This window comes from Vombatus ursinus, unplaced genomic scaffold (genome assembly GCF_900497805.2).
Source record: "Vombatus ursinus unplaced genomic scaffold, bare-nosed wombat genome assembly UNPS02005286.1, whole genome shotgun sequence".
Taxonomy (NCBI): domain Eukaryota; kingdom Metazoa; phylum Chordata; class Mammalia; order Diprotodontia; family Vombatidae; genus Vombatus; species Vombatus ursinus.
The window spans coordinates 15,603,250-15,613,019 of record NW_020945064.1 but is presented as its reverse complement, the minus strand read 5'-3'; the positions used below and the strand labels follow the sequence as shown (position 1 = coordinate 15,613,019).

The following is a 9,770-nucleotide window of genomic DNA, read 5'->3' as shown; positions in this document are numbered from 1 at the left end:
TCAGTTTCCTGAATAACAGCTCTTGTGCTATTCTACAGTTGCCTTCATAGGACCCTGACTTGGAATCTGTGTCTCTCAGTAACACAACCCTTTCCTTCTGCCCCACCCCTTTCCTTCTACCCCACCTGCATTGGTTACTTACATGTTGATCACATTTTACTTTTGAGCCTTTTCTACAATAAATGGGCCCTGGAGGAGGAAAGTTGAAATACCTCCCCAAAATTCTACCAGTTTTTCAGTTTCACCAACAATGTATGAGTATGCCTGTTTCTCTATAACCTGGAGCTTTTTTAAAAATAAGTTTTTATTAATATCTTTTGGTTTTTTATATTGCCTTAATTTCTCCCACTGTCCCTTCCCCATCCCTTTCCAGAGATCCATCCTGGGGCTGTTTCTTTGTTTATGCCTATGTTCATGAGTCTCCTAGATCCCCTCTTTTCTTTACACACATGGTTATCTTAAAACCTATGTGAAGGATTACATTTTCTGTGGGGGAAGCAAGGAGAGGTGCTGAGAGGAGGTAGATGTATAGGAAAAGGAGACAGCAGTCAGCCTACAAGTAAGAATCAAGAACTTCATGTAGTCAGATTCTAGTATTAGTGGTTTATGGGTTTGACTAGGATTGAAGATCAAGCTAAAAGATGGCAGTACCGTGACATAGTGGAGCAATGGACTTGGATATAGAAAACCTGAGCTTGAGTCTCAGCTCTGCCACATACGTGCCCCTTGGGCTTTGCACCTCAGATTCTGTTTTTTGTTTTTTTTGGTTGTTGTTTTTTTTGTCTATAAAACAATGATAAGGATATTTCTGCTTAAATGGAAAGAACATGGGGCAATAGCTGGACAGGGAGTGCAGAGAGGACCAGCTCATGGATGGAGATGGCCATTAGTCCTAACCCAGGAAGGGACCCCCAACAAATGATGCATGTCCTAATGGGCACCAGAGTCCCTTCTCTCAATTGTACCCAAAGGAAGCCTTTGGAATCCAAAGTTTGGATGGTTGATCATCCAGGTAACTGGACATGCATGAGCTCAATGCCACCTGTCTTAGGTACAAGAATAGAGAAACTTGGTACGGGGGCAGTCAATACCTCACACTCAGCCTGGCCTTGAGAAAGGGCACTGACCTAGATTGAGAGAGTTTCTCTTCTTCCTCCCCATGATGGCAGTCCCGAGCTTCCCTTTCCCACCGCAGCCAGTCTAGAAGAACAGGAATTCTACAGAAAAGGTAGGGAGGCACAGTAGAATATTCTTCCTCTTCCTCCCAGATGCCAGGCCGATCTTGTGGGACATAAGGAAAGCCAGTGTCCTGTGCTCCCCAAGGACCTTGGGTCAAGCCCTAAGTCTGTCTTTTTGAGAGATGATCTAGCAAACAAGTCATCCCCCCTACCCCCATCCCCAATCAGAGACCAAGGTCTACCTGTAGATTAAACATCAGCACCCTGCTGGGTACAAGCTAGGAAACAGAGAAGACACAGATTTTCAAGTTATTTCTAATGTTTATTTGTACTCATTTGACCTAGGCTAGTGGGTAAGTGTTGTTGGGTAGAAGTCAATGCCATATCTAATCCTAGCAGCCTTTCCAGGGGAAAATTTAGAAATTTTCTCATTGAAATTCAGAATAAGGGTCTAGAAATGACGGAAACGTCAGACGGGAAAAGGGAGGGAGAGGGGGAACAGCAAGCCAAAAGACACGGACTACTAATAAGATGCTATGATGCTAAATTTGGGGCTTAAAGAGAGCCAGGCCTTTCCCTCCAAGCAGAAAGCGAATGTTAATGGGATAAGATTTCACTGAACCATAAATTGAAGATGAATGGTCCAAGGCTCCAGAGGCATCCGAGTCAGTTCAGAGAAGGTCAGAACTTGAGGCTCCAGTCCTGTATGGCCCCATCACTTGCTGGCTCTCCTGCCTGAATGACTGGCCTAGAGACGTCCTCTCCTAGTTGGGGGCAGGAAGCAGAGAGGGCAGACAAGGTCCGGTTTCCCCTCATCAGAGGTTCTGCTGAGCTGGATCTTACATTGAGGGGGAAACAGAGCTGCATCTCTGGCTCCTCAAGCAAAGGGGGTTACTAATCACAAGTCCTACCAGAAATAATATGGTAACAAGAGAGGGATTTGGGCCTGAGCCTGGAGCAGTTGGGAGAGTGATTTGCAGCCTAATCTAAGAGCTGCTTGGGCCTGGACCATCATTACCATCCTCCCCACCTCCACCACTGATTCCCAGGGGAGTCTGATTCTCAGGAAGAACCACTGGAAACTTAACCGACCATTGGAAAGGAAGGCTGCAGGTTGGGAGCCAATGCCTGACAGGCCTCTCTGCTGCTTAAATGAGGTCAGTAGCCTAGCCAGGGAGCAGAGGGGTACCAGAGGGGAAGGGGAGGACATGGCTGTCCCCCTGAACCAGGCTGGGGTCCATCTCCCAAGGGCCCAAATTGAGAACTCTAGATCTGTTCTGAGATAGGCACTGATCTACCCAACCTTCCATCTCAGGGGAAGAGCTGCCCCACTGAGGACATGAGGAGCAGGGCGAAGGTGGTGAGGTGCAGGGCTGGGCGCAGGAAGGCTTGCCCGCTCTGACGTGGCTTCAGTGATGCCAGCTGCTGGAAAGATGAGCGGCACTGATTATCCAGTCCTATTTCAGAGATCACGTCTTCATTGGGACTCTTTGACTTGCTTTCTTGCCGAACCTGAGGAGAGGTGTTGTTAGGTGGCAGCCCCTACCTCCTCAAATAGGGTGTGGGGTGGAGTGACATTGGACACAGAGGTCCTTCTTCCCCCCACAAACCCAGAGAAGTAACCTATGACCTTGCTAACCTTCCCCTCAAAAGGAAGGCTGCAGTTTGCGGTCCTGTGACATAGGAAAGACAGGCCAAGGGTGTCGTCATTGAACTGCTTTTTCTGAGGTTCTGGTCCCTGGATGGGAGTGTGAGGCTGACCCCTTTCCCCGCTCCTCCAGCCACAGGTGTGAAGGGACGACCCCGTTTGCAGGGACGTAATGGGGAGGCTCACCCTAACCCTAAGAGAAGGCAAGATGGCAGCTGTGGTGCTCGGACATCACCTGTTCCACTTTCTGAAACACTCTCAGGAGGTTGTCCCGAAGCAGACCCTGCAGTTCCTTCTCGCTCCAGCCCCGCCTCACCAGCTCCGCAATCAAAGCGGGGTATTTGGAGACATCTTCCAGGCCTTGTGGAAACCTGCAAGTGACCAGCTTTCACCAGAGTCCCCACCCTACCTTCACCCAAGATGAAAAGGGCTTTCTTTGAGAGGCCTTCACTGCTAGCCCACAGTGCTCCCACCCTCCTCTGAACTCCTGGAGTTTAGCAAATGCTCGCTGCTGATTGGCCTTTCCTGTAATAGAAGCCTTTCTGGGCAGGGGCTGCCTGAGCGCTAATCACACCTTTCCCAGTGAAAATCATTGAAGAAGGTGGATGGAAGCCCAGGTGGACCCAGGTTTCACTTTCCTCTTCCTTCATTCCAAAAATTCCCTTCTCTCCAGGGATAGTGACCCAGCTGTTTCTCACATTTCCCAGATGAGGAGGAATCCTTTTCCAGGACCTGTAGCCTGGGGACCAGGAGCAGTATTGAGGAAGTCTGACCTTCAACCTCCCCATTCTCTCCAGGGTCAGACCTGTTGTGTGAAGCAGGACATAGACCATCCTACAGAGAGGCTGCTCAAGTCTACATTGCCTATATATATCATCATCATAATCAATAAACATTTATTGAGGCTGATTAGGTGAGGTGGCACGGTGGAGAGAGTGCTGGGAAGGGCATCAGAAAGACTCATCTTTGTGAGTTCAAATCCAGCCTTGGACATTTAATAACTGTATGACCCTGGGCAAGTCACTTATCCTCTGTTTGCCTCAGTTTCCTTAACTATAGAATTGGGATAATGACCTACTTCAAAGGGTTATTGTGAGGTTCAAATGAGGTAATATTTGTAAAAAAGCACTTACCACAGTGCCTGGTGCATAGTAAGTACTGAATAAATGATTATTCCCTTCTCCTTCCCTTCCCCAGGGCCTTGTGCTGAGCTTGGAAGGGATGTAAAGAATTGAAGATATGACCTCAGCTAGCTTTATGTAAAGTTTATGCTTTACATCTATAAAAAACTGGAAACTAAGGGGGAGATATGCCCATCTAGTGGGGAATGGCTGAACAAGCTATGGTTTATCAATGTAATGCAATATTATCGAGCTGAAAGAAATGATAAAGGGGCTGGTTTCAGAGAAGCGGGGGAAGACCTCTATGAACTGAGCAGAACCAGGAGGTCAGCTTATACAATGACAAAAATATGGCAAAGACAAACAATTTTAAGAGGCTCAAAAACTCTGATAGATTCAATGATCCACCATGATTCCAGAGGACCCAAAATGAAGTGTGCTCCCCACTTTCTGCCAGAGAAGTGATAGACTCAAAATGAAGAATGAGAAACATATTTCTGAGCATGGCCAATATGGGAATTGGGTGGCTAGGTGGCGCCATAGTGCACAGACTGCTGGGCCTGGAGTCAGGAAGACTCAACATGAGTTCAAATCTGGCCTCAGACACTTACTTGCTGTGTGACCCTGGGCAAGTCACTTCACCCTGTTTACCTCAGTTTCCTTATCTGTCAAATGGGCTGGAGAAGGAAATACAAACCACTCCAATATCTTTGCCAAGAAAACCCAAATGGGGTCGTGAAGAGACAGATATGACTAAAAAGACTGAATAACAAATGTGGGAATAAGCTTTAGTTGACAATGCATACTTATCATGAGGGTTTTCTCTTTTTTTCTTATTTTGTTCAATTCAGTGTAAAAAGTAGAAAAAAAGTGCTTATTTTTTTGAAAAGAAAAAAACACACAAAAAAAATAAAAGCAAAAACCAAAACCTAAGTTTTTTGAAAGTTATAATTTAGCTTGGGAGACATAGACATGACAAGATAACCAGATGAGGCAGTATGGGATCAGAGCAAGATTATTGGTCCAGGTAATACCTGCTCAAAGGGGATCAGAGCAGGGGAAGGTCCCCGTGAGCAGCAGTGATTGGAGAAGGCTTGTAGAGGAGGCGAGACTTGAACAAGGAGAAGGGAATTCCAGGTAGGACAAGGAGCGCGAATAAAGGTGTGTTGGGGAACAATGATAGTAATGGCTCCCAAGGACGCCGTGCTTCATGTTTCTCTCCCTTCATATATATCTGAGTAGAGGGGAGTGAGCACGTAGGGGAGTAGTCGGAGACATCGTCAGAGTCTGACTGTAGAATCCCTTTAATGGCTGATGGCTAAGGAGATTGAACTTTGTGCATTAGGTGATAGGGAATCATGGAGGGTTCTTGAGTATGTGACCAGAGGGGCAGAGGTGGGTTTTCTAATTAGTCTAAAGATGGCATGTGAGCACACTATCAATGGGAACTAGGAAACTTTATGTCTAGGACACGTATCACAAACTGTCTCTGGGGTAAGGAGACTAGAGTACCCTCAGCTGGGCAAGTGGAAGAAGCAGGATGGGTGGGAAAAGAGCTTGCCCCAACCTGTCCTCTGGTAGTTTTCTCCTTCAGTAATCATCCTGGACAACTAAAAGCTAAACGCTGTTGTTTCTAGCTGTTGGCGACTCCAAGTATTGACAGTGTCGTTTAAATTCAATATCCTCTAAATTTAGTTCCCTGGGGCATAGCGCCGGTTGCCTAGTCCTAGTGAGGGCTCTAGGAGTCAGGATTAAAGGAGGGATAGGCTAGACCAATTAGGCATGAATTAATGAGAACCCGCACTGCACTAGGGTGGCATTGCTATGAAGAAAAATGAGGGAATGGGCATCAGGGATATGAAAAATGAAAACTCAGCAGGGCTGATGAATGACTAGGTGGGGGGAGGGGGAGTCATCAGGCATAATCTCAAAGTGAGATGCTATTGGGAGAAACAGGGAAGATGGAAGATGAGCTGGCTTTAGAGAAAAGAGGATGAGTTTCGTTTGAGAGGTGTGGAACTTGAAGCAAGAGTGGGACATCTCTGGGAAACCTTCCTCAGCCCCTCTTAATCCCCATGCCTTCCTTCTGCTCTTTGTTATTGTTGTTCAGTGGTTTCAGTAGTATCCAACTCTCTGTGACCCCATTTTGGGGAGTTTTTTTTTTCTTTTTTTTCTTTTTGGTGAGGCAATCAGGGTTAAGTGACTTGCCCAGGGTCACACAGCTAAAATCTGAGGCCAGATTTAGACTCATGAAGATAAATATTCCTGATTACAAGGCCAGTGCTTTACCCACTATGCTACCTAGCTGCTAGTTATTTATTTAACATTAATTAGATAATATATAATTACATAATACTATTTTTATATAAGATATAACATACAATGATTATATATTAACATATATATATAGCATATCCTATATACTGTGTCATTATATGCTATATAGCTATATGTACTGTATATACTGTATAATTATATATTAACATATATCATATAATTACATAGTATATAACATACACTATATATCATTGCATATCATATTATATATCATATATCGTATACTATATGATATGTATGATATATCATGTACTATATAATTATCTATATATAATACTATATATCATATACTGTATAATTTTATATTAACATAATGTATTATATCATTGTATAATATATAGCATATCCTATATACTGTCATTATGTGCTATATAATGATAGAGTATATAATATATACTATATAATTATATATTAACATATAATATAATTACATAGTATATAATAGATACTATATCCTATATAATTATATAGCATATATCTATATAATCTATATACGATATACTATATAATTATCTCTATATCTATATATAATACTATATTATATCATATACTGTATAATTATATATGAACATATAAAGTATTATATAATTATGTAGTATATAACATTATATACTATATAATAATATAGTATAGAACATAGTATAATATTATATCATGATATAGTATAGGACATATATATACTGTATAATTATATAATAAAATATTCTCATGTGGTTATTTAATTCTCATTTACTATTTATCTTGCATGTAACTTGCTCTGTATATATTTGTTTGCAAGATGTCTCTCCCATTAAATTATAAACTCCTTGAGGGCAGGGACTGCCTTTTCTCTCTTTGTTTAACCCCAATGCTTAGCATACAGTAGGAGAGTAATAAATGTGTATTGCTTGCTTGGTTGACATTCAAGGGAAGATGGGAAGAGGGAGAGGGACTGAAATTCAGGAAGAAGTTACCATTTTTGCAGAATCACGAGTGTAAAGATGATTACTAAAACAGTGGGAATGGGTAAGATTTACTGAGGAGAGAGTGTAGGGAAAGGAGGGTAGGGGATCTGGTGGGTGATCTGACTGAGGGTGCAGGAGAAAGAAAAGAGATGAGCAAAGAAAATCAAGATGGGAGGAGAACAAGATAGGACAGTGTCAAAAAGGCAAAGAGAAGGAAAAAATAGGCAGCAGTGTGGCCTAGTGCGGAGAGAGGTAAAGGAAGGTGAGGTCCAAGGGCATACCGATCGTTGGACAATGATGGCTGGCCAGGCACTGGCTGACCACAAGCCCAGGAATAACTCCACGTTAAATTAAATTCAGAAAGTGACATGTGACCTTCAAGAAAGACGTTGGGTGGAGCAGTGGGGTGTGACCCAGATGACAAGTCTGGATGACCCCTGGCGACCCAAGTCCCTTCCAGCTCTTAATTTCTAGGTGTCTGAGTTGAGGAGGGAATGCTGGCTGTGGGTGTAGCCTAGCCTTTTGTGAAATACCGGATGGAAAGGAATGACTGGAGTGGGACAGATATTGGTGTTCAGTGGTGTTGGGGCATCCCTTTCTCCTGTTCTCCTCCTGCCTCTCTGACCACTCCTCTGCCTCCCCTGCTGGCTCCTCCTCCAGATCGTGCCCTCTAACCATGGGTGTCCCTCAGGGTCCTGTTCTGGGTCCTCTTCTCTTCTCCCTCTATACTATTTCACTTGGTGATCTCATCAGACCCCTCGGATTTAATGCCCATCTCTATGCTGATTTTTCTCAAATCTACTTTTCTGCCCCAGACAGCTGACCTCCAGTCTTGCATCTCCAATGGACTTTCAAGACATCTCAAACTAGGTGTCCAGTAGACATCTTAAACTCAACATGTTCAAAACAGAACTTATTATTTCTCCCCCCAAACCCTTCCCAATTCCTACTTTCCCTATTACTGCAGAGGGCAACACCATCTTCCCCGTCCCTCACACGCACAACCAAGGAGTCACCCTGGCCTCCTCACTCTCTCTCACCCCACCATATCTGAGCTGTCCCCAAAGCCTGTTGATTTCATCTTCTCAACATCTCTCGAACCCGCCCCCTTCTCTCCTCTGACACTGCCCTCACCTTGGTGCAGACCCTTCTCACCCGCATTATTACAATAGCTGCTGGTGGGTCTGCCTGCCTCAAGTCTCCCCACACTCCAGGCCACCTTCCACTCAGCCATTCCTAAAGCACAGCTCTGATCATGTCACCCTCCCATGCAGTAAACTCCTGTGGTACCCTATTACAATGAACAAATACAAAATCCTCTGCTTGTCATTCAGAGCCTTTCATAACCTAACAGGACACCCCTCCAACACCCTACTCCAACACATATGTCTTTCTAGTCTTTTTTTTTTTTTTTTTTGGCTAGGCAATGGGATTAAGTGACTTGCCCACAGGGTCACACAGCTAGTAAGTGTTATGTGTCTGAGGCCGGATTTGAACTCAGATCCTCCTGAATCCAGGGCCGGTGCTCTATCCACTGAGCCACCAAGCTGCCCCCACCTTTCCAGTCTTGTTGCATCTTACTCACCAACACATACTCTTCAATCCAGTGACCCAGGCCTCCTGGCTGTTCTATGAACAGGACACTCCATCTCTCAGCTCTGGACGTTTTCTCTGGCTGTCCCCCATGCCTGGAATGTTCTTCCCCTCATCTTTGCCTACCATCTTCCCTGTCATCCTTCAGGTCTCCCCTTCAAGAAGCCTTCTCCAACCCCTCTTAATCCTAGGGCCTTCCTTCTGTTAATTATTTCTGACTTATCCTATATATGGTTTGTTATTATTGTCTTTCCTATTAGATTATAACTTGAGGGCAGGGACTGCTTTTTGCCTCTTTTTGTATCTCCAGAGCTTAGTGCAACATCTGGCACATAGTAGGCCAGTAAATAATAAATATTTAATATATTTATGTTAAATAAATATAAATAGTAAATGTATATTGATTGATTGATGGTGCTGATGTATTTGATACCTCCTTCCACAAAGGCCTTTCCCACCCAACCCAGATTGGTGGATCAGAAATCAGAGGGCCAAGGTTCAGCTCCTAGCTCTGCCAGTACTACCTGTGGGGCCTTGCACAAGTCACTTAACCTCTACAGACCTCAGTTTCATCTTCTATAAAATGAGGGAATTGGACTATGTGACCTTTCAGCCAAGAGCTATGATTCTTTTTGCGTCCCTCGGGCAGAGCACAGTACTTGGCACATAGTAGACACTTAACAAACGTTTGTTGACTCACTGTTGAAAGGTTCCCACCACATAGTTAGCTCTAAGGAAAGAGAAATAAGATACTCACTTGCCGACACCATCATAGTCTCCTCCAATCCCCATGTACTCGGCTCCTATGACCTTCTTTATGTGGTCAAAGTGATCTAAGGAGCAGAGGCAGGGGCCAGGATTCTTAGCATGGGGGAAATATGGAGGTTCATGACCCTCCCTTCCTCCAGGACACACTCCTCATCTTCATACTCCTCTCCTCCCACCCACT

The 9,770-nt window shown here is 44.3% G+C and overlaps 1 protein-coding gene across 2 annotated transcripts in view; it reads right to left on the bottom strand.

Annotated features, from left to right (window-relative positions):
• Positions 1 to 1,479: 1,479 nt before the first annotated feature.
• Positions 1,480 to 9,770, bottom strand: part of LOC114031036 (dipeptidase 2-like) — a 34,214-nt gene continuing 25,923 nt past the window's right edge. For both annotated transcript variants that reach the window (XM_027846045.1, XM_027846042.1), the window contains 3 exons: positions 9,579 to 9,654; positions 3,062 to 3,197; positions 1,480 to 2,690 (listed from right to left, as the gene is read on the bottom strand). In XM_027846045.1, coding sequence (XP_027701846.1) covers positions 2,490 to 2,690; positions 3,062 to 3,197; positions 9,579 to 9,654 — 413 coding nt within the window. In that variant the 3' untranslated portion in view covers positions 1,480 to 2,489. The remainder of the gene's footprint in view (positions 2,691 to 3,061; positions 3,198 to 9,578; positions 9,655 to 9,770) is intronic.